Genomic DNA, 26,353 nt, shown 5'->3' with positions numbered 1-26,353 from the left:
CCATTCATTTAATGAGCCAATCTAATGTCGATGTGCAGAGCTGCTGCTGATGCTCAACAAATCCTGTTTGTGCATCACAGTAAATGGGTCTGAGTGAGAGGACAGTGGAAAGGGTTTTCTATGAATCAAGGTTTTCAATGTTCACAAAGCTGCAAAGTTAGATAACACTACTACAACGTTTGTTAATGTTTATCTGAAAATATAACAGTTCGCTGCCATTTATCAGAAAGTGCCAGCAAAAAAATGGACAAAAGGACAAAACTAATTTTCTAACATTGCTTAAAAAAGTCAGTGGAGAAGATGGGACTGAAAAAAAAAAAAAAACACGGCCAGATGTTCGTCAAATGGTAAAAGATTAACTTCTATCAACTGGAAGGTTATAACACACCTCCCAAGTTATGTTATTTAGTAGTCTGGTTTTGGTTGTGAGCAGAAATGAAAAACAGAGAGACAAAGTGGTGCACAGGATTTTAGAGTTTGGTTCAAAAACATACAGTAATAATAAGAATGAGAGTAATACCCCCTTTTCAGTCTAGAAGGCCGATGGACATAAAGTGGACACTGTGATTGCAGCGTGGAAACCTGTTTGCAAGATTTCCCACGCAGTAGGATTAACTCTGCATAAAGATCTGTGCCTGTTACATTTAAGAGGGTCTGATGTAGTGTTGAGTGGGCCCTCAGGTTGGTAACATTTAACAAAATCCATAGGAGTGATTACAGGGGTCTTCATTTACACGAGGCAGTTATTTTCAATTAATATTAAATGTGCACAACAGGGAAAAAAACTGTTTCTGCTACATGATAAATGTTAAAATAATATAAAATATAATTATTTGTCATTTATGAAGCAAAACACCTAACTTGCTTGTAATAGATGTAAAATTTTTGGATTTTTGACTCAGACAAAACAAGTAATTGGAAGAAGGAATATCCGGAAACCTTTATCAGTACAACAGTACATCTGTACAGTATTGGTTCCGATAGCACCCTACTCATATTTTTTCCATACTTCATATACATCCATACCACTTCATGTTGACATCATGTTGGTTGAGCAGGTATGTGGAGGTAAAAAAAAAAAGGATCCTGTCACTGCCAGTCAGTCTCAAAGATTATTTTAAACATATTTTATTTTTATGAATGGCACCAGCGACGACAGAGGGAGATCTACTTTACAGCTCTACCCGAAGTTTGATTTGTTTTACCTGCATTTTCTTCTGTTAAGCTCTAAAATATGTGAGAGTCCCCATTCCAGACTGTCAAAAGACCTGAAACCTATGACAGCTGGTGGCAATAGTGTGTAGGTGTGAACTGTCTCCACACAAGTCTTCAGGTGCATCCCTAGCTTCCAGCTTTACCTCCACAATTTGGAACAACAGTGTCTGCCTATAATCTCTCATCATCTTAACAAGGGAATGAGGAAAACTTTTTGCACCGCTTTTTGTGAAACACTTACAATTTTTAGCCTCTATTACAGTTTGCATTTGTTTGAGGTTTGTCTTTTGTTTTAGGCTACAAAAAATTATTTTCATTACTTGAAATATGCAACTTTTTTACTAATGCCCCTGGTGGCTTCACTGAACCTTCACAATGCAATTCACTTACAAACTGAGCCATGTTCAAAATGAAACAAGGTCTGAGCAACTCCTGCTGTGACCTTTATCTGAAAGTGACATGAGACCAACAGCTGGCATCAGATTAGTGTAAAGGGTGCGTGCATGTGTGAAATGGATTTATGGGATTAGCAGAAACTACATGACATGGATGTAAAAATCTAGTCCAACTTACCGACCATGGCGCTGACCTCCCCTGCCATGAGTACGGGCACTGTCTCGTTGTACAAGTTGACATCTATGATGCCCTTCCGAATCGTCTCACCCACTTTGGCGCCTAGCAGCACTGAGCCCAGAGTCTCAAAGATGGAGGCCAGGATACAGGCCTGCCTCAGTGTGACTACACCGGAACCCACTGCTGTACCGAACGAATTGGCCACGTCGTTGGCGCCGACTGAAAAGGCCAGGACGAAGGCAATGATGAAGCCAATAATAACCAGCCACAGATATGATTCCAAATCCATCTTGATATAATTTCACCACAAAAAAATGGAAAATCCAAGTGGAGAAAGAGAAATTAAAAACTAGCTTAAATATTCCTAAAAAACAAACAAACAAACAAAAAACACTAAATTGAAGTGCTCTGTGCGTTATTAGCGGAGGACTTATTAAGCCCACTCCTTTTCTTCGTCCCCTGGTGATAAAGAGTTCGAGGGGAGAAGCACAGCCGCTAACTAAGCGTTTGGAGTTCAGTCCAAAGATTGGAGACTAGTGATGGTGGGTGCAGGGAGCATTCCATAGCTTAGTGTGAGACAGCCTGTCTGCACGGTCCTTCACCTGCAAGAGAAACGAGAGAGAGGACACAGAAACAGATTAGTGTCATAAGCCACAATTACTCTTTTTCAACAGCAGCCACCGTCTGACAACACCTCTCTGTGACTTCCTCCCAAACCTGAAACAAAGCAGTGGCAGTACTGAGGGACTGGGGGCGGGGGGGTTCAAAGCAGAATAGACCAGACCCAAAAAAAAATAAAAAAATAATGAAGGATTCGAGATAAGACAGTGACAACGCAGAGCTGGCTTTCGATTAAAACGGAGGAGCGTGAGGAAAGCTGAGGACATCTCAGATAGCTGCAATAGGAAATCACAGTCTCCACTTCAAAGAAATCAAATCGGAGCGTTTGGACGGCCTGCTGTCAGCACTGAGACTATAAAAAGACCATAGCATCCAGAGTGAGATGTGAGCAATGTTCCCAACATTAGACTAGACTATTAACACCTTATCCCCACACAACAGGGCAGCAGATGTCTTTGCCAAACCTGCTTTTATTTCACAGATTTTGCCTTTGCCACACATATATACAGCCTTTAAAAGGAAATAAAAATACTGGACTGTCGAACACAATGACGCCAAAAGGAAGAAAATATTTTCCTCAAAATAGTTAAAATAGTCACTGACAGTCTCTCTGATGTTTACATGGTAGATCACTTTGGAGTCACCCCTCTAATCTTTGCTCTTTCAGCCAGACCGTGACTGAACAGTGCCCACTGGATGAGAGACAAAAGTTCACAGCAGTTTTGTAACAAGCTTTGGTGTACTAGTTCACCAAAGCTTGTACTAAATCGCCACTTTGCTGCACTATAACACAAAAAAAATCTGTCAAGACTGCAATGCAGTAAGATCAGCAGCAGTGAAGTTTGACTGCAGCTCGAGCTGGGAACAGTTCACAACTCTGCACTTTGGGTCCAGGAGTGTAAGCTGATAATACACAAGCAAAAATGTAACATCATTCAGTCTCCTAATAATTAAATACATTACACTTAATTTTGACATAACTTTTCAGTGACCATGACAATGGATAGAACACTTAAAAATCTGGGAAAGTAATTTAACCTACATGTTTAATATTCGTAGAATTATAATTGAAGTCCATACAAATATTTAGATGGGAAAGTAAATTACATGTTTAAGGAGACTTCTCGACATATCAGCTGCTCCATTTTTGTGACTTCACTTTATCAAAGGTTGGACACAGGCAACAATTCATTTCACAACTTAAATCAGAAGTGTAAACATTCTAAGTTTTTTTTAAAAGATGATATATGATTTTCCTATGTATTTGTCCTTACTACAGGGTTATGCCAGCCTGCTCTTGCTCTATAAAACTAAAAACAACATTTTACAAAGTTGAAACTGCCAATCTGCTGTTCCTAAAACTCCTTAATGGCCTAAAAAGCAGCTCTAGCCAACTATACTGCTAATAGTTATTTTTTGAGGCAAAAATAAAAAACTATACTTCAAGTTTGTGATTTGACTTTTTATTAGATGCAACAATAAACTGATTAATCAGAAGAGTAATCACAAGATTAATCTGTAATGGTAAAAACTGTCAGTGCAATTCTACCACAATATTTTCGGAAGAGCTGTGGTTGGGAGCTGATCTAATGCTCTGGTGATCCCCCTAATTTAATCTTCTAGAAAGTCGATCACATCAGATCCACCAGAGCGAACCGCTTTATTGTCCTTATAAAGGGTAACAGGGTCTGTTTAGATGGCAACAGTGAGGGCTTTAGGCTTTAGACAAAGATGAGGAGGCCGCCAACACTGAAGCCCCCGGTGGTCCTCATGAAAAGCTCTGCACCACAAATGACTTGGTCTGGGTTCGTTCTCCTCTTTTTTCTTTTATCTATACCACATAATCAAAGTCCTTTGACAGGGGTTAATGGCAGCACATTCCCTTCTATTAAGTCAATTGTTAATGGGGAGCATTAAATGTAAACAGCTTGAAGGCCAGACCAGTACATTCTCTCTGCATGAACTGACTGTGTGCTTCTTATCGCGTGGGGGCAGACCACTCCTTTCTAAATAGCCTGCAGCGAGTTATGGCTCCCTCCTCCTGACCAACAGTTCCATCTGGAACAGTTGAGGTCACGTACATGTATCCTTTATCCTTCATTGAACCACAATGCACACATAAAAAGATGCTGATAACTTGTTTCTAGATCAGGTCCATGAAACACCTGCCTGAATCAAGATTCAGTATCTTACATGAAACCAGTATTTAATACACTGTTAACAATCTAGAATATAAAAAGGTACATGCAGTGAATCAACAGATCCCAGGTCAGGTCTTTTTCATACAGAGGCAAAGACAGTTAAGAGATGGCCAAATATCTATTATTAAAGAAATATATGATATTGATACACGGAGGCTTGGGGAAATTTTTTAATTCTGCTTCCCTCCAGAGAGACAGAGCGAGAGAGAGCGAGAGAGATCAGAGCGAACGATCAGAGCAGAGTATCAGTGCTCCTGGATTTAGAGATTTAGAGTCTCAGACACAGAAGTTTGACCCTCTTTAGATGAAGCATTTCAAAGTCATGACCCCATGTCCATCGCTACAAAAAAGGTTAACCAGGTTAATAATTCATGGACACCTGTACCAATACAATTCTAGACTGAATGTTACGTCCATCTGAAGCTTTAAAGATTATTTGATTCTGTTAAGTGCTTTGTGTCACATGTAGTTTCTGTATACTTGCTTTAATACTGGTTCATCAGAACACTAAAATGTGGTTTTATGCCCGTTTTATTAGGTCTGCACCAATATGCAGATTATAAAATGCCTTTGAGAGATGCAAGCTACCCTAAATTGTTTTTTATTTTTTATTCCTGAACTCATTATTTAGTAATTAGGTCTATTTGGTCACTTCAACGCCTTTGAGAATTGCTGTAAAAATGATCAGTTTTGCAGTTCATGTATTAACCGTACCAGAGTCTCCAGGACTAACAGTATGCTGTGTAAATGTTTAATCCAAAAAACGCTACCGCCACAAGAGGACTGCACAGTCAAACATGGCTCTCCACCAACCAGAATCCCAAAGGAACGGTGTGTCCAACGGTCAAACACGTCACCAGAGAAAACAGACAGTACAACATTTAAGTGTGTGTAAATGTGGGAAGGGGGAGAAGACAAATGAGCATGAGTGACTCTTATGTAGGCATGCACATAAGTACCAAATCCTTGATAATCAGGTCTCCACCTTCCTGAAGAGAGACACAATATAACAGCTGCAGCTGACGCTATGTCCATTCTCTTCTAATACTGCCGCTCCTAGGTGTGCAAACAGAAAGCGTTTTAACGAAACATTAAGCAGGAGGAATGCTACGTGACTGACAGCTGAAGCACCACTGTAGTTCGGATGGACATGAAACTCCTCTGCTTTAATTAATTATCAAAACGTATAAATAATGTCATTAGAAAATAGCAGGTTATTTTGTACAGCCTTTGCAGGTACAAGCCTGCAGACATAAAGACTCTGACAATTTTGCAACAAGCAGCAAGTCAGCATGATTCTCTTACATGTGCTGCTAACAGCCATCTACAACTTCACATTATTTGTTAATTTTGTTTCAATGAAACGACTAAAGCATCATGTTTCGTTCACAAACTGAATGCTGGAACATGTCAAAGTTTGCTACTAATATGATGTGAGCCTTTCAATAGCTCTTCTCCCCAGTAACAGCAGCCAAGACTTATGACAATTGTAGTATTTAGACTGTCCACCATGCCAAAGTGATGGACAAAAACCGTTATCTCAGGGACTCCAAAAATAAGAACTGGGTAAGACAAACCTACAGTGTCTGAAGACTAAAAGAATAGGAACAGAAAACAGGGAAACACACAAACAGCAGGAATCGTCAGGTCCTCAACAAGTCTTTTGTAGCTCTCACTTGAGTCTACTATTGTTTTTCTTATGGTTTCCCAGCAGTTTAAGTGCCTAAAAGTGTGAAATTATCTAGATAAAAGGCTGCAAACTCAAAAATATCCATAATTTAATAATGATAAGTTAAACTTGAGGCATGTACGAAGATTTGTTCTCAGTGTTGGACTATGGCTGCTGCTGAATAGTTAAAGTCCAATGCCTACTCACCAGGAAAATAAACATGCCTGTACTGTACTCTGTGCTGAAGGAAAGCAGAGCATCTGCAAGAAACCCATAGAAACGTGCAAAACTATACACAAATATATGCAAATGCATTCAAAATATGCAAACTCTCGAGCAGTGGTGGGGAACTATCAGGTGTGATCAGTCAGTCAGAAGCTACTCACTCTTCTTCCAGCATCTCACTGACTGAACACACCTTACCCAGGTAATCAGCAGTGGACAAGGCAGTTGCCCCAACTTGCTTACTGACTTGTGACTTGACTGTCATTTAGACTATGGCTGAACAGGTAATTCATACTGTAAATGCAAAGCTGCAAATCAATATTTTAAATGAAATGGTTTAAAAAAAATCCTTCGTTTATTATGTTTATTCAGAATTTTTCGGCAATATTTTTAATGCTTTGGCGTTTACAAAATACAAACTTTCTGGAGGTCACAGCGGCTCAAGAAGTAGAGTGTCAGTTAAATTTTTAGAGTGCCATGCCCATATGTTGAAGTGTCCTTGAAAAAATGCTAAACGCTGACCCACATGGGGGAATGGATTTGCCATTCAGTGCAGCAGTGTGTGAGAGGCAAACTGAAAAGTGTTTTGTCTGCTGAAAAGCACCATGTAACTGCCGTTTACTATGCAATACTCTGAATAAAACGGTCCCATTTCAAAAGGCATCTCGAAATAATAACAAAAAGCCATAGAATCTGTGATGTGAATATTTTCTAGCAGATATGTTGTCTTTGCATCCAGTCAGTGTCAGGTGGCAAACAGTTCACGTAATGAGGGAAAACACAAAAAACACAACACTGGGGGGAAAAAAAAGACATTAATTTTGCAATACTGCGAAATTCCTGAGGAGAATACTAACCGAAGAGAATTTGAACTCTTCAGCACCATCACAGCCTGAGCAGAGCATTTCACCTGTTACAACCACAACCTTGACAAGCATGTGTTGTGTCATGGCTGTAAAAATTGTAAAAACCTGTGTGCGAAATGCTGTCATCACCTCTCTAATTGTTTGCTGTTGCTGCTATACAATGCTCATTCATCTGCCTAAGATGCTGCTGCACCACAGCCACAGCTGGTGCGCAAAACACATTGTCACGAGCTAGAGCCTGCATCGACATGCAGCTGCACCCCCCCACCCACATTACACACATTAACTAACCCTCTTTCTCTAGGCACATGGTGAAAGGAGCAGAACTACAGCATACAGGCAGTGTCAGATGATGACTCACAGCAGACTGCTACCAGTGCTGCCTGATTGTTACACCTGAAGCGTAGGCAACTGCGGTCCATACCGCCAAGGACACAGGATGCTCACATCTACCGGATGGCTTACTAAGTTAACAGAGAGATGTGGATAAGATGAGAAATCAAGTCAAACATGCGGGTAAGTAGAGAAATCTTGACTCCTGGAAATCAACTCCACTCACCTTCATGTCTCCTTACATCTGTAGAAGGTGAGAAAGTGGTGGAGATAAATCAATGTCAAAAGACAAATGACAGTAAAGGGGAGAAATGCATAGAAAGAAAAACGTTAGGTTGAAAAAAACAAAACCAAGAATAACACACAACTGAGCATGTGACCGACAGAAAATAAAATTATGAGCAGAGAGTAGATGATAACTAATGACAGGAGGAGAGGAGGAGTGAAAGCAATGAAGCAGAGAGCAGGAGAGCTTTAGTGAGAAATCAGCAGGTTGTGGTGTTGTTGCAGGAGAGAGGAGCGAGCGAGCGAGCTAAGAAGAGAGAAAGAGAGAGAGCAATGCAGCCAGCTGAGTCTAGACTGCCTCTTAAAGGAAAGCAGCCGCATTCACAACTCAGAGCAGCCAATGACAATGTTGAGGAGGCTTAGATGTACAGCTGACTGGCTGTCTGTGTCCAGAGAGGACGGACAGATGGAGGGGGCAGCCAATAACCGTGCAGGAGGAAAACCATCGAGGGGTTAGAGGAGACGGAAAGTGGATGTGTTTTAGAGCCATAGAAAAGCATGCAGGTGGATCAAGGGCATTCAAAAGTATCCCTCTTCTTCCTGACCACAGTGATGTGCATATTGGTGCCTAAATACAGATGCAGATTAAGAAATAAAGTAACCATGCGACAAAATGAGGGATTAAGCTCTGATGCTTGCTATTGGTACATGAATTTGACTGGCAGGACGATTTTTCCTAGTACCACCGAGGGGTCATCAGATAGAACGAACACACACACACACACACACACACACACTATGAGCAAGCCATCACTTTCACTGCCTTTCTCTCTTCCACAATTGTCCCTTTCAAAAGACATGCTGAACAGTACAGTCTGTCTTTATGTGACTTGGTCTCAGTGAGTCTCTCGTTGACACGTTGAAGATTGTGGATCAGTCACTGCAGGCACAACGCTGGCAAAATACAAAGCAGAGTCAGAGAGTCCACATCTCTTCAGCAGCTCATAAACACTCGCTGATACAAAAAACATGACAGGGAAATCTCTACACACAGACTACATATTTATTACATTTTTAGCAATAGTGGATTTACATTTTTTTCTAGAGGAATAAGGGGAGACAGCCAAATGAGTTGACACAAAGTTTTTGTTTCAACTATGTTTGTGGCACAATACTCTTAAGCTGATTACGAATATTTTTGAACCTTCTGAAAAATGTACCACAGATTAGGCTGAACTCCAAACTACCTGCTCACCTAGATTCTATCTTTCTCGCAGTTTTTTTTTTTTTTACATGAACTCCTTTACAATCTCTGCAAAGTTTTAACCATATTACTCACGTACCACTGACGCTAAGGAAACACTGCTCATGTCCTGTTCCCTCGGTTCTCACATACTGTGCAAAGACTAGAATAAGGGCGATAAGTAAATCAGTCTCGCACTGTTCAGAGGTCTGGTCTTGTGTTTGAGTTCCTGTGGCTCTCTCTTCGATCAGGTCTCACTCGTTCTCTCCCTTTCTGTCCCTCAACTGGCCCTGTCTACTAAAAAGCCTATCTGCGTCAGCTGCACCTGCTGCCTCTGACTCTTCGCAGCAGGGAGGCGCTGTCTCCTAGAACCCAAACAAACGCGCGCGCGCACACACACACGTACACACACACGTACACACACAGCGTACAGTGTTGAGAACAGTCGGCCCCCACTGGCAAGCAGGGGGTCACTTAAAAATGACAACAACAGCACGCATGACTGCAAAGAGCTTGTCAGTCTTAACACCATCTTCAAAGGCTTCGCTCAGGAACACGCATGCACACAAATTTCCATAAATTCTTTCACTCATATTTTCTCTTCGTGAGCGTGGGACTATACTGCAGCACCTCAGTTTTTCACTGTGTGCAATAAATGTAGTTTCTCTACACCTGGGCCTGTTGTAATACTGACATTTGGGTACAAGGGTACATTTCAGAACAACAGTACATTTTCAGAAAGTTCTTTGGTTTTTGAAATTGAACTGAAAGCCAGAAATATTATATTTTCTGCAGAGTCATATGACGCATATGGGGAACAATCTCACAGACTGGACAGAATGGACTTTTGTACTTCATACATTTTATAGCACGTAGTAGTTCATTGGTACTTTAATCAAAAAAATTTTGAAGTAATACTTCTACTTGTAGCGCAATGCATTTTTACTTTAACTTCTACTCAATCTACTGAGTTTGTGTACTTCTGCCTCCTCTGCTTCAGGGAGACATTTTCATCATCATTTTCAGTAAAACCTCTCTTTGGTATTTGCTGCCCGATACAAAAGATTGCCACTTTATCTCCAATGCAGTTTGAAAAAATGCCAAAATAAAGAGAAATGTCAACCCTGTGCTCCATAGACAGAACAAGAATCTGAGCCTTTAAAAACACAAAGCAGGCTGAGTTACAACAGCAAACAATCAAGTCCCCCACTGACTTCCAGTGTTGAGCAAGGTTTATGTTTAAATACGTTTAAGGTCAGCTCTCTCTGGTTTCAGTGGAGACTGTGCAGAGGTTTGACTCTCTCGCCCTGGAAAGGCAAAGACTGAAGTGACTCCTCCTTATGAGAGTGTCTATTCAACTGTTTTAAGTAACTGAGACTGACACCCTGTGCTGCCCTTACAGTTCGTCTTTGTGGTGGTGTCCAAAGCAGGACACAACTTTGAAACAAAACAAAGAGCAATAAATAAAAACACGAAACAAATGCAGATATAGCTGCAACATAAATTTAAAAAAAAAAAAAAAAACTTTTTATGATTTCAACATGTACTTTCTTACGGTAAATGAATTTATTTGAAATTGGCTGGAATTGTCAAGTTGAGAACAGTCTCACAATCACACACACAGCTTAAAAACCACTAAGGCTTAAAATAGGAGTAGCACAAAAGGATTCAGATCAAAATAATACTTTTTGACCAGCAGAAACTATTAGTCACCTCTGAAAATAAACCATGCTCACAACAGGGATCCTAATTGACCAGTCACATTGTGCCTCAAAGATAAACATAAAGCCGACTACTTTATTAACAACAGCATGGGGGCTGCTTTTGTTGGCTAGGCTTCAAATCATAAGACTGCTGACACAATTAAGCTTGGTACCTACCAACAATTGTGGCTTTTTAAGGTTGCAGTCCGGCTTTCTTCTCTTACAGCCATCTGTCTCCGTGTTCCTCAAAGTAGGAGTCATCTTACCCTTGACCCTCTCTCTGTTTTCCTCTCTGCTCTCACCCCCTCCCACACTCTGCTTTGGCAAGACAGTTCTACTTCTCTACCACAGAAGTACCCAGTAGCAAATCAGGTCCCCTTCACCTATGTCCTTTATCATCTCCCTGCCTTTGCCTACTCTTCTCGATCTCTCTGTCTCTTAGATGTGGAAAAAGGAAAATGTGGGTCTGACTCTATACTGGTCATGTCAATATTAAACAATTAATTGAATAATCGTTAAAAAATATACATCAACCGATACTACAGATGAGGATACCCAGTTCAACTATTAGAAAATGTGCTGTAATGTACTGTGGTTACTGCAGTACCGGATTATGCCTCTAGTTGGTATTCATAAAACAAATGCACCCCCTTGGCATTAAAGAAAGATGTCAGGATAGTTTCTCTTAGTAGACTGATGTAGTACTCTGGATGACAATGTTTTCTGGCAGCTGCCCAGTTTAGCTGCAGGTTGGGGACTGAGTGTTGGAAGGTGAAGGGCCCTGCAAAATTTCCCTGTGCTAATACAAGCAAGCTTTAAACAAGAGAAAGCACAGCTGAATTTTAACAGTGAAAAATACTTGCTCAAACGTTTGTTGTGACCAACAATTGATGTGACAAACAATTGGTGTGGCAACATTAGTACATTTCCAACATGTGCCAGAGCTAAAGAGATGTTTCCAGCATTACACAGGTTACTCACAACATAGTGTTATATAAAACCAGGATGCTGCAGGGAGACTGGGGTGTTCATGGTATTCATTATTAGTTATTTAGTGCCATTTAACAAATCCAGCTTATTTAGACTGATCTAACATTTGTTCTTTAATGAAACAACTGTTAAATTGTGAGTAGAAGCTTACAAAAAAGTATATTTCATGGAACATGGTGTTTACCTAACCTGTTCCTTAAGATGCAAATTTCCTGATTCTTGTGACAAACGTAGATCACATAAGTCAGGGGTCCCCAAACTTTTTCCTGTGAGGGCCACATAACTTTTCCCTTCTCTGATGGGGGCCGGGGTCAGTTTGTAACAGAAAATGTGTGACGATCACAGGGTGCCTAAACGTAAACATGTATTGCTTTCCAGAAAGCCACACATAACCAAATATTAATAACCCTTTCCGGGATCTTCACAAAAAAAAAAGTCAGGAAATAAATAACACTATTAATTAATTAAATAATAACCAAATAACCCTCTCTGGGATCTTCAAAGAAAAAAGTCAGGAAATAAATAAAACTATTTGTGAAATAAATAACCAAATAACGCTCTCTGGGTTGTTCACAGAAAAAAAGTCCATTGAACATTGAATGAAGAAATGCGTTAATTTCGGGTAGCAGCTCTAAAAACGCCTCAAAACTCTGCCCCAGCTCAACCATCGGACCTCTGTGTAGTACAGCACATCGCCCTGCGCAGACTCCAGTTCAGACAGGAATTGTTGGAATTGCCTGTGTTTAAGTCCTTTTGCTCTGATGAAGTTTATGCATGACACCACAACCTTCATGACAGAATCCCATTCATTCTTCTCAGGACACATTTCTTCCACGTCAGCATTAAAACATTTCTTGACAAACTCTCCATCACTGAAAGGTTTACCGCTGCTTGCTATCAGTTGAGCAACCCGAAAGCTGGCCCGAACAGATGACTGGTTCCGCTGAACTTGGCGTACAAATGTATTCTGCTGAATTAACAGTCCATTTTTAGCTTTGAGAGTTTGTCTGCTCGCATTTGGCCTTTGTGATGGGATTCATAGTGTCAGCGCAGATTGTATTCCTTGAATACCGCCACCGCCTCTTGACAGATGAGACAAACAGCCTTTTCTTTGCATTGAACAAAAAATAATCATTTGACCACTGCAGGTTAAATACCCTGCATTCTAGATCAATTTTTCTCTTACCTAACCTTTTTGCCATTATTCCGTTCTATTTGACAGGGGCTAGTCTAAGATTTGCGTGCCCAGACTGAAAAAAAAAATCATAATGTGTCTTTGGTATTGTTCAGGGGGCCGGGCCAAATGTGGAGGCGGGCCGTCTCCGGCTAACTTATCAGCGATTAAACAATAGTTGATTTTTAACGTTGTACACTATTGGTTAGAGAAGCTGTTTGACATCTGCATCCCTACTCCGTTCTCAAAAAGCCCTGCCAGGTCCTCAAACCTACCTACTTCTCAACTGATAAGACTGGTAATGTACTGTTGGTAGGCTCTGTGGTATTAAATTGTGTTACTGGGGCAAAGTGAGTGCCGGTAATAGTTGGAGTGAGTGAGTGCTGAAAATAAAGGCAAAAGGGCAAATGAGAAAGGCCAGTTAGCAACACTATTAATGATGTTTTAGGCTAATGACATTAATATGGATAATTCACATTTAGTTACTGATAGACAAACAAAACCTTGTCCAAAGTGGAAATCCAAAAATGCCACAATTGTGTTATAGTGAGCAAAGACAAAATAAACAGCCTTATGCCGACATATGACATATCATGTGATTTCATCTATCTGAATATCACAGGAATCCATGAGAGAAACTGTGCTAAGCTAAAAAACAACAACAACAACAACAACAAAAAAATGTGTTAATTTGTCTGTGTTAAGCGGGGTATTTAAGTATCTGCACTGATGTGGAAACAAATTATTCTGTTATAGTTTGAAATATTAGATTTTAGAAAAAAAATCATCATGTAAGAACAAAACACATCAGTGGATAGGAAGGACAGTATGAAACTGAAAGTTTCTGGTAACAATGTGTGTAAAAACAAACAGCTGCTCGCTGTCAGAGAGGATGGGTGTACAAAAGGGGGGAAAAAAAAAAGGAGTGAGGAGAAAGAAAGAAAGTAAGAATGAAGAGAGAGAGAGAGAGAATGATCCCCCCTAAGCTGGATCTAGTGGCCTGTGCCCTCCTGCTCTTAATCCGGGCTTCAAGCACATGACCAAGCTAATAGTATTAGAGGGTGCTTTGATTAGACCTGCTGCTTTGCACATGTAGTAAGAGAAGCGGTAGAACAGAGTCCTGTGCTCTGCTGCCACTTTGCAGGAATGCTAGTGCACGGACACATGTACACACCGCATTAACCGTACATTTAACCTCAGTGTACGCAGGCTGTGCATAGTGCAAGAAAAAAGACAGAAGAAAGGCCGAATTAGGCCTGCAAGTCAGTGAGTCACCACATTAGCCGGCACGGATTTTCTATCAGAAAGTTAAGAGTAAGGCTCAAAAACGTAGTGCTAGCATTAGTTATGGATGATAGGATGATAGCAAGACTGGTACTTAGAGCGGTCACAACAGGGAGAGGAATTTCACAAGAAGACTTAAGCAGCAATCGCGTCAAGGCGTCTCACAAGGGAGGTGAATTTCGTGTGTGAAAATAATCAGAAGCTGTTAAATGGTTGTCACCAATTTATCTTTAATTAGCTTTCCTTATTAAAAGCATGTTATTTTCATACAATCCCAATCAGCCACATCATTAAAGGCAAATGGGGGTTTTAATGTTCACTTATCAAAGTTTACCCTCATTGTAGAGTACACAATGTCTGTGACAAAGGGAAATCTGGTCAGATTTTAAAATTTAAAAAAAAGAACACCAACTATTGGAGAACCCAGCACAGCATAGCTACACTATAAACATTATTATAGCCATTTCTAATATACACAATATACTTACAACACTTGTTCAATATCGGGTCCTACTAACAGAAACACTTAAAGTAAGCTTCAGTACACATCAACACCAATGTGCAAACCAAAATATAACATCAAGCGGAGTTTTTAAGCAATTGAGGATGTAGTGTTGCGTAACACACCGGAAACTAGAAATGGACAAAGACTGAAACTGAACAGTCCACAGGTTTCGTGGCAGTGAACAAGTTTATACACCAATAATGTCACAGCATTAAATTCAACAGGATGCACACAGATTTCTCTTTTTAACTTCAACGAACGGTGTAATAAATAACGGATTATTCTTTAGGTTTTTCCACATTGCTTAATGTAAGAAGGTAATGTGGATGCCTCCATGAAGCAAAGTTTCAGAACAGAACATTGCACATACTTAATTCTTTAATTATTTGAGGAAGGCAGTAAGTTTTGGAGCATCCTTAGTTATTATAATTTGATAATGCTGTGCAGAGCATGGCATAGCGTAGGTGCGTAAGGCAGTAACTTTATAATTACAGATAAGAGTTTTAGTATAGATTTTATTGTTTTTTAAAGGATGCCTTGTAGTAGGAGATGACAGATGTTCCTTAGCCTCTGGCCGTCTCTGGCACATTTACAAAAATGTATAGTAATGTAACTAAACAGACTGTATATGTGTATTAAATGTTTAAAAAAACGAAAGATGGAAACGGGAATGTCTGCATGTAGTTTCCCGGCAGTGAACCGTGTAATAGTAATGCATGGGAGGAGAAGTAAATCAAAGCAGCTACAACTGATACCAAAGTATGAATGAGTTCAGCCTAACACAGCACAGTACACAGCGTAACCAGTGTTATCATGTGATTGCAGGTTGCTTTTCAACTTTAAGGAGTGGTAATCCGTTTTGCATTTGTGTGGGACATTTGCACATCAGGTTACACCCAGACGCACCTTATGAATAAACTTTAAACTTCACCCTCATTGGCCCCCAGGGAAAATCTGTTTTGGAGTCACATAAAACACATACCATACATTTGAACAAGATATATACGTAACACAATATATATAAGCTAACAGAAAATAATGACACAGGTACGTTAATATCAAGGTGTCATACTGGATAGTACGGGTAGACGTTGACACGTGTTATTTTCTTTTTGTCTGAGGGTTGTCGCAGCATGTTCGACACTGAGGGAAACTCACTGTGACAAGTGGTCTAGTGGTGTTCCGGTGATGGAGGGTAACTGGGGAAGAGGGTGGCTTTGCCTCGGCACCTCTAATCCTCTTGATATGAATCATTTCTACCCATCAGCTTAAATCAGCAAATCACCATGCCCCACCAGGAGCTATTCAGCTTCCTTCACTAGTCATCCGCTTTTTTAAATATGGCCCAATACATTTTATGTCCTCTTCAACATGATTTAATTACAACCCAGTCATTTCCACAGAATGAAACATGGCTTTGGAGATATTTTAAACACACACCTGTTTTGCTTATTTAGATTTAAATGCTTTTTTTTCTTTTACAAAGTAACTTAATTACAAATGCCAAACAAGTGAAAATATGTTTTTTAACATGTATGCAAACGGTAAATGCTTTGTGGTCCTCCATCTTTTTGCTTTTATTACCTCGACAGAGGAACTTAACTGGGAGTCCATCTTTGTATTATTTTAGAAGTTACAGATCAGCACCGGGGAGAAAAAATACACGCCTTTTTCATTGTGAAATAGTTGCGCAGCTAAACTAAACTAAGTAGTGTCTATAAGATGATTATCAGGTGTGTCAAAAAAGCACAATATCCTCCATCTTTTCAATGCTTTGTTTTCCCAACAATGCAGTCTTGATAACTGTAAAATGGAAGAAGCTGGGAACAGCCAGGACTCCTTCTAGTGTAACCAGGAGAGCAAGGCCTTGATCAGGGTGCATAACCCAGAGTGCATGTCATCTGAATCTGGCAACTCTATTTAAACTGAATGAGAGGAGTAAAATATTAGAAGCACTTCTTAATATAACGCACTACAGTACGACTCCACAGCCTGCCATGACCTCAATAACAAACACACAGTAGAATTATCACCTTTCTCACGGTTTCAACTTAAAAACGGAGAAATGATAACTTTTTAAAAGTAGAATTCATGGCAGAAATGTTTAAACAAATGTCACAAATGATCTGAATAGCCATAATTCCACGGTAGATCTTGCACATGTGCAGATGACTGGCCTACTTCAGAGCACTGTACAAAGTCATGGCAAATTGGCACATCTGTGGCACAGATAAATAACTGGCTGTAGCTCAGCTGGTCGTCTATGAACCACAGGGTTAGTCTTTCTATTCCTGGTTCATCCTGGCCTGGTGTCAAAATGACCGTGGGCAAGACACTTGATCTTAACTTGCCCCTAGTGTACATTAGTTACTTGTAAGTTGTTTTGGGTAAATTTGTCTGCCAAATAACTAAATGCAGATACAGGTTGCAGACTGACAGAGACTAAACATGAGCACAGACAAGTCAGTGTTGTTTATAACGTCTGTATGCAGCAGAAAGAAATCAAAGTGTTTATGTGGGCAAATTATGTTGACAGGTTTGTTGACTCCAGCTCAGACTGAAACTGGGTAAGCCCTCACAGCATTGCTGGAGTTGTGTGTGTGGGGGGGCACTTACTGTGGGACCATGGCAGAGCTGGAATGTGTGAAACATTTTGAAGATGTCATCACCTGTTCAGTACAGGGAACCCTGGAGATTTTCAACAATATTTAATCCTTGCCTCCCATAGTCTAATGGCCTGACATTACCCCCCAAAAAAGCCTCTCTGCTCAAGTCTAGGACTAATTTCTTCCGAGGAGTCCCTAAGGTTTCTTGTAGTACAAGTATTTTTGGTGCCAGTGCATTTTCCAGGCTCCATTCCAAATCAGTTCTATGTTTGGTCTATCACAGATCTAAAGAAAACCCATTATATAATTCCACAACAAAACAAGGGCACTTGCATTGCATCATTAATCATAACCTCCACTCAGTTTGAAAATCCTCATTCTCGTGTAAAAAAAGAAAACAAAAGCCCCCTGATACTATGTTAGGCAGTCTCAGCTTGTTAGGGTTTTGCTGTATGATTCATCATATCTGATCACAATAGTGTTTCCTGAACACTATACAATTACATGTCGAGTAGATTAAATGAGGTTATAATTACTAAAAGTCCAAGGGCTTGTAGTACTTTATGTTTTAACTATGATGCTAAATTAAAAAAAATTATGTGTCAAGGTGCAGTTTACCTCTACCCTATTTACCAAATTAGGAAGCATTACTTATACTGGTAGTCAATACCAGCAGAAAAATAAAAGTCTGGACATGCAGGTTAGCTGAGGGTTCTAAAGGTTTTATTTCTGATTGTCCGACAAAAGGAGCAACTGGATCCCATCAACACACTAAATTGAGATCTGAGTTGAGAGAAAGTAAAGTCAACTATTGAAAAAACTGGGATTGTTTTTGCAGTGTTAAGTAAGCAGCCAGAGCACAGAAAAACTGTACCGCATCAATATCACGTGACCTCTTGAGAACTTGTAAACAAGCATGATGGATGTGTGACAGCCTACAGTAGATGTTTTTATCATGAGTGTCTCCACTGGAAAATGTGCAAACATTATTTGAGAATTTAAGTGCTTATGCAATAAACCCTAATTTAAGTCTTATCTTAAGCAGAATCGCCTACATGTATTCCAACAAACCATTGTTCTACCTAGCTAATGCCCACCCTGCAATGTGATGTCTGGATAGATACCACCAGACCCTATTTGACTGCTTTCAGCTTTGCTGCTTTCTAAAGTGTCACATATCCACCACTTGCTCTTGTTGCTGAAGGCAGTATGGAGGACAAATGGTTTGGCTAGAAATAGCAGTGTCACATGAGTGTGGGCAGTGACCAGTCAGCCAGCTGCGGATCCTTACATGGAGCCCTGCCCGATTTGTACACTCAAATGCAAATAGGCGGTAAAATTGTCAACTTAAAAGCATGGACAGGTACAGAAAGGTCCAGCATTCATTGGGGACTGTTCATTATGCCCTGGTGTCCAACTATTAGAGAGGAGTTAAAATGGACAAGTGAGCTCACACCTGTTCAAACACTTTCACAAGCACAAATCCAAGCCCCTTTTCCCACGAGAAGCATTTGAAAAACATGCTTTGTTTATGAGGTTATGTCTATGCAATTAAATGAGAAAATATGTAAACAATTTTATATTTGGACCGAAAACACAAAAAGAGGCTTTTTGCAGAGCAGAATTACAATCGATAGATTAATCTCACAAAACCAAATACTCAAAACTAAGCACAAAGAAAGCGTAGAAAAATAATCCATACTGTAATTATTCAAAATAAGGAATTAGTTGTCAATATTCTGCAGCACAGTTTTGCTAGTGCTTTCCTGTTTGACTGGCTCTTTGGAAAATTAGAGGGAATTTATAATCAAGAGGGGCATAGATCTGTCACTGTGTCACTGACATGACCTGACGCATCATTCCAGATGCCAAAAATAACCCTTGCTATGGTATTTTGCAGGATTTGCTCTACTACTTTGCTGTCAAATATTTCCCAAAAACCTCAAAGTGACCTCAGGCCTTAGTGGCCAAATTATGACTCATTAAAGTCAACCAAGCCATAGGTGCTCCTGGACAAATGCACCTGAATGAGGAGAACAGGAAAATAATGCCCATTCTACCATCTCTAAATAAAACCACAATGCCTCACAGTTCAGCAGTAAGCCCGTCATTAGCATAGTTAACACCAGGCCAGCACCCAAACAAGAGAAGCTCTGTGTCACAGCGCTTTGATACAGACCCTGCTGCTTACAGAAGGCCACCAGTAACACGACAAAATGGCTCTCATAGCCCGAGTGGAGAGCACAAACGAAGCCAAAAATGCACAGCAGGTCAGATAAAACGATGCAAGTGATATAAGCGGTCACCAGCTAATGGGTTGTCAATGGTACGAGATTCCTTTTTAATGGGAACAATCTAGTGGTTCTGTCTTTAAGGAAGCCAGAACTTAAAAGAACTGAGGTTGTCTTGTATGAGTCACGTGCAACAATTTAAGTGAGTCAGTGCTAAATATATTTGTTTAGAAGATAGATGAAACAGTAAATAATAAAAATAAATTAAAACACTAAAATCATTACATGAAGAGATGTTGGTGAAAAATCTATTTGGAGCTATTAAGGCTCAATTTTGAGACAAACAAGAATGCAGGCCTACGTGACACTGGTAAGCATTATGGGATTGGCATTCTTATCGCTTGTAACCATGCCATTAACAGGAGTTCCCTGAAACCAGTTTCATACATATACTTGTGTGTAAACCACAAATATGAAAGTGTATAAATCAAGCTTTAAGAATGCTTACTCTGGTTAAATACTAGGGAAAAGCGGAACCTGCGGTTGTAAGTAGTCTAATTAGGAGTTAAAATTTCCTAAATTACTTTCCCAAGCTTTAATAGTTCCCTGACCCTGAAGTAAACCTGCAATTAATTCATCAAGAGATCACAGAAAGAAAAAAAAAAGAAAAGAAAAAATTCCGAGGTTGTTTCCGTTAACAACCCTCACATGCCAACCTTTCCTGCTCTCCCACCTGTTCTCTGTGCTCATACTAACCTTTTATAAATATATATTAAAAAAAATGTTATCAGCTGCATATGATCAAAGACGTGCTTATCCAGGTTTTCAGCAACAACATGGATTAAGCAATCCTGGTACGAGCAGTCAAGCAGCACGCACACACAGCATGAAGATTCCCACTTTTCCTATGCGATCATGTGATGTTGCCATGGCAAAAGAGGGCTCAGACATAACAGTGCGATTGTGTTCTGAGGGCGAGGTGGGCCGATCTTAGAGACAGACTGTTCTCCGACTGTGGGACTTCCAGCACTGGTGCCAACTGCCTTTCCTCCTACAGAGATACAGACACACCCACCGGCAGAAGGGCCAGCACGCATGGGTCTTACCATCACGGAAACCAGAGCAGCTTCTGATCTCTGATCAGCATACATTTTGTTGTCTTCCTTCAATTTTTGTGTTAAAAAAATGTGAATTCCATTTTTATTCGAAATTCAGAATTAAAGTTACAGTGGACAACTCAAGGTAGCATTGGAGTGAGACTCAGAATTGGTCCTCTCTGCTCTCAACTCTGAGTTGAGAGCAAAATGTAAAACCTCTGTCCGCAGATTTATATGTTACATTATACAGAAGCAGCTATTGATTATCTTATTTATTTTTTAATTAATCCGCTAATGGTTTTGTTTAGAATATATTATTGAGTGATGCTGAAACTCACTAAACTAGACCTGAAACTTTGGTCGACTAATACAATCACCGTCAATGAGCAGAAAAATAAATGACAATGCTAATATGTTATGACACGATGATAGAATAAAATAATAATAAGAATAAAATGAAGAAGAACTGTAGATAACTCCAGGGCACTGATTTATTAAAATATATTTGGATCCAACCTCAAACTTTATTGTGTCTTAACATTTTAACATAATATATATTTATAAATAACTATGTATGCCAGGAATAAGTAGGATTTACAACAGTAACGCAAACTGTCAGTGATTCCTTGGAGACGCCTGCACTTGTGTTGGCTTTGCCAGTCAACAAGCTGCAGTAATTGCAGCCACTGCAGCTGAGAACAATGACAAAAAACACACAAAGCTAGTCATATTACCTCAGTGATATAGAAATACCAGACATCCCACCTACGCTCTTTCACTTGACTTTGTGTGATTGCTTCACATTAAAAAGACAGTAACATTCTCTCTTAAGAAGTCGTAGCGTTAGTCAACTGTACAGAATGTATAATACTTGTGTTTTGAAAGCATTTACAGCACAATATTAGAGCGTTTCCATTATCAATATAGTACATATGGCCCTAGAGGAACAGCATATAGCTTTAAAAAATCTGTATTTGAATCATATGTTGTCTTTAGTTCATGTGCAAAAAAAAATAAATAAATTAAATTAAATTTTAAAAAAATGAGATTAAATCAACTGGAAAAGGTAAAACTTTTTGGCCATATCGCCTGGCTCAAGTGAAGCCGAAAGGGACCACAGATTTGGGTAATGTTTCTTTTTAGGTAAACCCTTACAAGTGAGCCTTAGCCTACTGTAACTTTGTTTTTGCGTAGTCATCTCATACGCTTCCACAACACTCCAGCGCACGTGGACAGAGAAAGCAGCACTCTGTGAAAACTGGTCTGACACTGCTCTCTCAGCATCATGTTGAACGTGACAACATTACCCAAGGTACACTTACTTTATACAAACAGCTCATGTCTCCCCTCCTCCACTGACAGTCAGCTTCAACACAGGACATTCAAAACACAAGCTTAAGCTCGCTGCTTTACCTCCTGTTTAAATATGCACCGCTCTGTCTCTGTTATGAAGCATTTGGATTTAAGGGTTAGCATAAAAGAGAGACTATTGACGGTGTGGTCCAAGCTGTGGTTGTACCCTGTCGCCACGGAACTGGCAATTTAGTGTGAATCACTCTGCCTCAGTTGTTTTTTTTTTTTCCACAAAAGGATTTCACTCACAAAGGGCAGGTCAAAGTACAGTCATAATATAAATTCAACTTGTCCCTAATGTTTCTGTGAATCCAGCATAAGTCCACATACAGAATACTTTAAATTAAGGCTCAGTCAGGGAGATGGTAACAGTGGGAATTATTTCTCCTCTCTGTGAGAGATGAGCATCACTGTAGCTGAACTTGCTAGGGTACAAAACAGAATTTTAACTAAAACACTTCTTGGAAACCATGTTTCTGTAGCAAATCCAACAGCTTCCAATGCAAAACAGCAGATTAAACAGTGCAAAGCACTGCATGTGTAGCAGTGCATGTGTAAGAATGAATAAATAAATAAATAAATAAATAAATAAATAAATAAATAAATAACCCTGCCCATGTACAAACCAGTGTAGTAAGCTTAGAGTCCACTTATAGGCAGCCCAGCTACTCCAAAAGTTACTTGATATATGGATTAAAAGGGGACGTTGAAGGTATTGTAGTTCATTAGCACTTTTCAAAGGTAGGTGGGTACATTTTTAAACTACATAGAAATGGGAAAGGGAGAAGCTAAGGGGGCGGTTTTAGCTTAGTTGGTTAGGCAGTCGTCCACAAACCACAGGGTCAGTGGTTCAGTAGTAATATATGTCAAAGTGTCTCTGGGCAAGACACTGAACCCCCAACAGCCCATTCCCCTCCCCAGCTGTGCAGTGCAATTTCTCCAAGCCCGGTAGAAATTGAGGAGAGTTGCGTCAGGAAGGGCATAAAAACTGCCAAATCAACATGTGGACAATGATCCGCTGTGGCGACCCTGAATTCAGGGGACAAGCCGAAAGTACAAAAGAACAAAAAAAAATGAGCTAAGGCAGGGTAAAGAGAAGTCTAAGACTGAGCACCCATTTGTTCACAAATGCGTGTAAAAAAAAGGGAAGTCGTTAATCTACCAATCTTATCATCATGCGCGTTCATATCGGTTTTTATGACCTTTACAGCTAGATAAGGAACAGTCATCCTTGCATTTGATGCTTCCCGCTTACTGATGTTATAATTTCTTAGAAAAACTTTAATGAGGGAAATTTCCCGATTTTGCATAAAAATGCAGGACCTTTCAAAATAAAATGCACTATTATGGACTAAACTGGCCAACACAGTGTAAAATAGTTAAAATACCTTAAACTCCACCAACAACAGGGATAATAGACCCATCAGGAATATAACCTAATATTTAAACACAATAGAATAACATTAAGATGGAGGCAGCCTATGTAAGTACTTTACGTGTACTTTAAGTAAATTATACTTACATTGTTTGAAACAATATTTTGCCAATCTTTAATTTGTAATGTAATATTTTACACGGCAGTATTTCCACTTTCAAACTCTGACGGCTGATTGAAACACTTCTGCCACCACAGCTGTATTATTTTGCAGAGCATTCCTGTTTTTCTTTCCACCCCCCTGTATGTTTGCTGCACATATGTTCCAGTGTTTTTGTCTCTCCTGATGGAAAATAGTTATCATGGTTACAGATGAAAAACACTAAGCTCTTTAAAAAAAAAAAAAAAAAAGAAAAAAGCTCCAGGGGCTCTGCAGAAATACACTGTATGTCACATTACCGTCTGGTCAAACTAACCACTGACAAATATCAACCTGAATGTGCAGACATGGGAAGTGACCTGACCTCTGAGATGGTTCTAAGATGACAGGCAAGTTCCAACTTCTTATTATTAGCGAGTAATGGGGCGGCAGTGCTTGTGGACACCGCGCATGCCCAGTTGACGACCCGCCTCTTCAAACTGAGTCCGCTTCCCGCACGAAAGGTTCAACAGAGTGAAACGAACTGGCGTGATTTAAAAGTCAAATGATTCGGTTGAAAGCGAAGTCCTGGGCCAAGCGATTGCAATTTGCCTTGGCTGGCTGCAGTTCCCCACACTGGTTCAGACCGGCGGCGAGGCCACCAGACAGCGGATCTGAACCAGTTCTATTGTGATTCCCTGTCTGTCGGATGTGGAGTCAGTCTCACACACGTGTAGCAGCTCCACTCACCGTGGTTGCGTGCGAGCAGTGGCACCAACGTTGCACCAAAACCAAATGCATCGTCTTGAGGTGAAATGCTACGTTTACGGTAACCTCGACGAGAACTACGCGGCTTCAAGCGGGAGCTTCACGGTTACAGGCTGCAGCAGCTGCTTTAAACACAGACATTTCTACTTTACGCTACATTCAGTTACCAGGCCCGTTTGTCCCTAAACGCAAAGCGCACACACGCTCGCCACAAAGAAATTGGCAAGGAAAGTGACTAAATACAACAATAGCCCCATAGAAGGGGGCGATACACAGTGGCAGCGTTTTTACCCCCCAAAACGTACTTACCAACGAAACAGGACACCACGAGAGGGGCAAGCGTGCTCTTCCTCTTCGTCTCCTCGCCTCTGTCTGTCTGTCTGTGTCCGTGTTTTCCCTGATCCCTTCTCCGTGGGCTGCGTCGAAAATGTCACAGATTCCAGCAGTGGCTGTCCGCCCCCCTCCGATGTTTTTTGCCCTCGAGTCCTTCGGCTTCACGCGACCGAGTTGCCCTGTACGTCGCCTGCTGCTCTCATCCGGGCGTTTAGGGATTGAGCCGTCGTCTCAACTCTGTTAGGGATGACAGTTTTTGGATTAAGGGGGAGGGGGTGGGAGGGAGAGAGACAGGAGTAGTGGTCAATCTAGTGGGGGCAGAACACCATATAGGAAAGAAATTCGTTTGTTGAGGGAAATCGAGAAAATATTGGTTGTTTGGATTTGAATATATTTGATATGAATGTGTATATCATTGAGTGATCGTTTGATTTAGTGTTGAAACTATACTCGAGTATCTTGCAGAAAATGTCGCCACTAACGGAGTTTACCAACACAGTGCGGCTCTTTTCCCTCAGCCTGCTCTCATTGTTCACCAGTTTGATGGCTGAGACGGAAAAGAACCGCGTTGAGGAGCGCAGGGTTTTTAGATTTGGGGGGGGGGGGTTGTGTATTTAACCAGAATTAGTTTAACGCATCAAATGTAAAATGTAACTTGCGTGTTAAGGTCATGGTCAGTGGGGTCGATGACGATGTTTAATCTGTCTAAATGTGGCCATCTATTATGGCCGTGGCCACGTGCGCACGGCATAAATGTGTTACGTAACGTCGGAGGGAGCCAGGCAACAACAGTGGGTGGAAAGGGGGAGGGGGGTCGTTGGGAGGGTAATTAAACCAACCTCAAAGTGTATGATTTAAATGTGTAGCACACACAGAATAAACAGCAAAAACACACTGTTAGTTTCCCAGAAATGTTGAATAATTCAAATTAAATAAATATAGAAAACAATCATCTAATTGTTCAGAAGTTCACAGATCTTCACCTTCAATGTTCCTATATCTTTTAAGAATATCAGATTAGCACTGATAGTTTGTGTGTGTTTCTCTAATTTCATTTTTCAGTTGTATAAATGCTGGGTCTTGTTGAGACATGACTCCATTCAGCCAGGGATGTTGTGGAACAACTGAGTGTCACTGAGTCTACAGAGCTGCACCCACGCCTAGCTGGGCCCAGCTTATTATTCCGCACTGGACAGCTGCATTAATTTCCTCAACCTACCCAAGACCACGGCCGTGTCTTTTATAAAACAAAACCAAAATGGCAATTAGCCTCCTGGACAACTCTCTCCAAACAACAAATTAAAGTGAGCTTTTTTGCTTCCACGTTAATCCTGTGAAATCTTATCATGGTCTTAGAACAGATTTATAATAGGGATACAACTCTTTTAATGAGCATCCCAGGGAGGATAACACAGAAGCAACAGTGGAGCAATTTCCTCCCATGATTGATAAAGTTCACTGAATCTTGAAAAGGAAATCAATGTATTTAAATGCTGCTATTGGATTTTTAAACATTTTAATTTCAAAGTCTCAAGTTCCCACCCCATCTCTAGAAGAGCTGGCCAGCGCACACTCACAAGAAGAAAAACTAACACAATGTCTAAGAGCTATAATTATCTTGTAT

General features: G+C 40.3%; 1 protein-coding gene across 8 annotated transcripts in view; it reads right to left on the bottom strand.

Annotated features, from left to right (window-relative positions):
* The window catches only part of slc20a2 (solute carrier family 20 member 2), a 41,761-nt gene extending 16,759 nt beyond the window's left edge, over positions 1–25,002 (bottom strand). For 2 of the 8 annotated variants that reach the window (XR_010915588.1, XM_067521793.1), the window contains exons 1-2: positions 24,706–25,002; positions 1,789–2,390 (exon numbers count right to left, since the gene is read on the bottom strand). Coding sequence is in view for 7 of the 8 variants with exons in the window: in XM_067521793.1 (XP_067377894.1) it covers positions 1,789–2,077 (289 nt within the window). In the remaining variant the exon portion in view is untranslated. Of the gene's footprint in view, positions 1–1,788; positions 2,391–7,731; positions 7,835–7,929; positions 9,195–9,271; positions 9,452–11,051; positions 11,156–24,705 lie in introns of those variants that run through there. The other 6 variants (XM_067521792.1, XM_067521794.1, XM_067521790.1 and 3 more) reach the window with 6 other exon arrangements.
* Between the last annotated feature and the right edge of the window lie 1,351 nt (positions 25,003–26,353).

Source organism: Channa argus, chromosome 11, assembly GCF_033026475.1.
Source record: "Channa argus isolate prfri chromosome 11, Channa argus male v1.0, whole genome shotgun sequence".
Classification (NCBI taxonomy): Eukaryota; Metazoa; Chordata; class Actinopteri; order Anabantiformes; family Channidae; genus Channa; species Channa argus.
The sequence above is the reverse complement of the archived record's forward strand: the minus strand, read 5'-3'. Positions and strand labels throughout refer to the sequence as shown.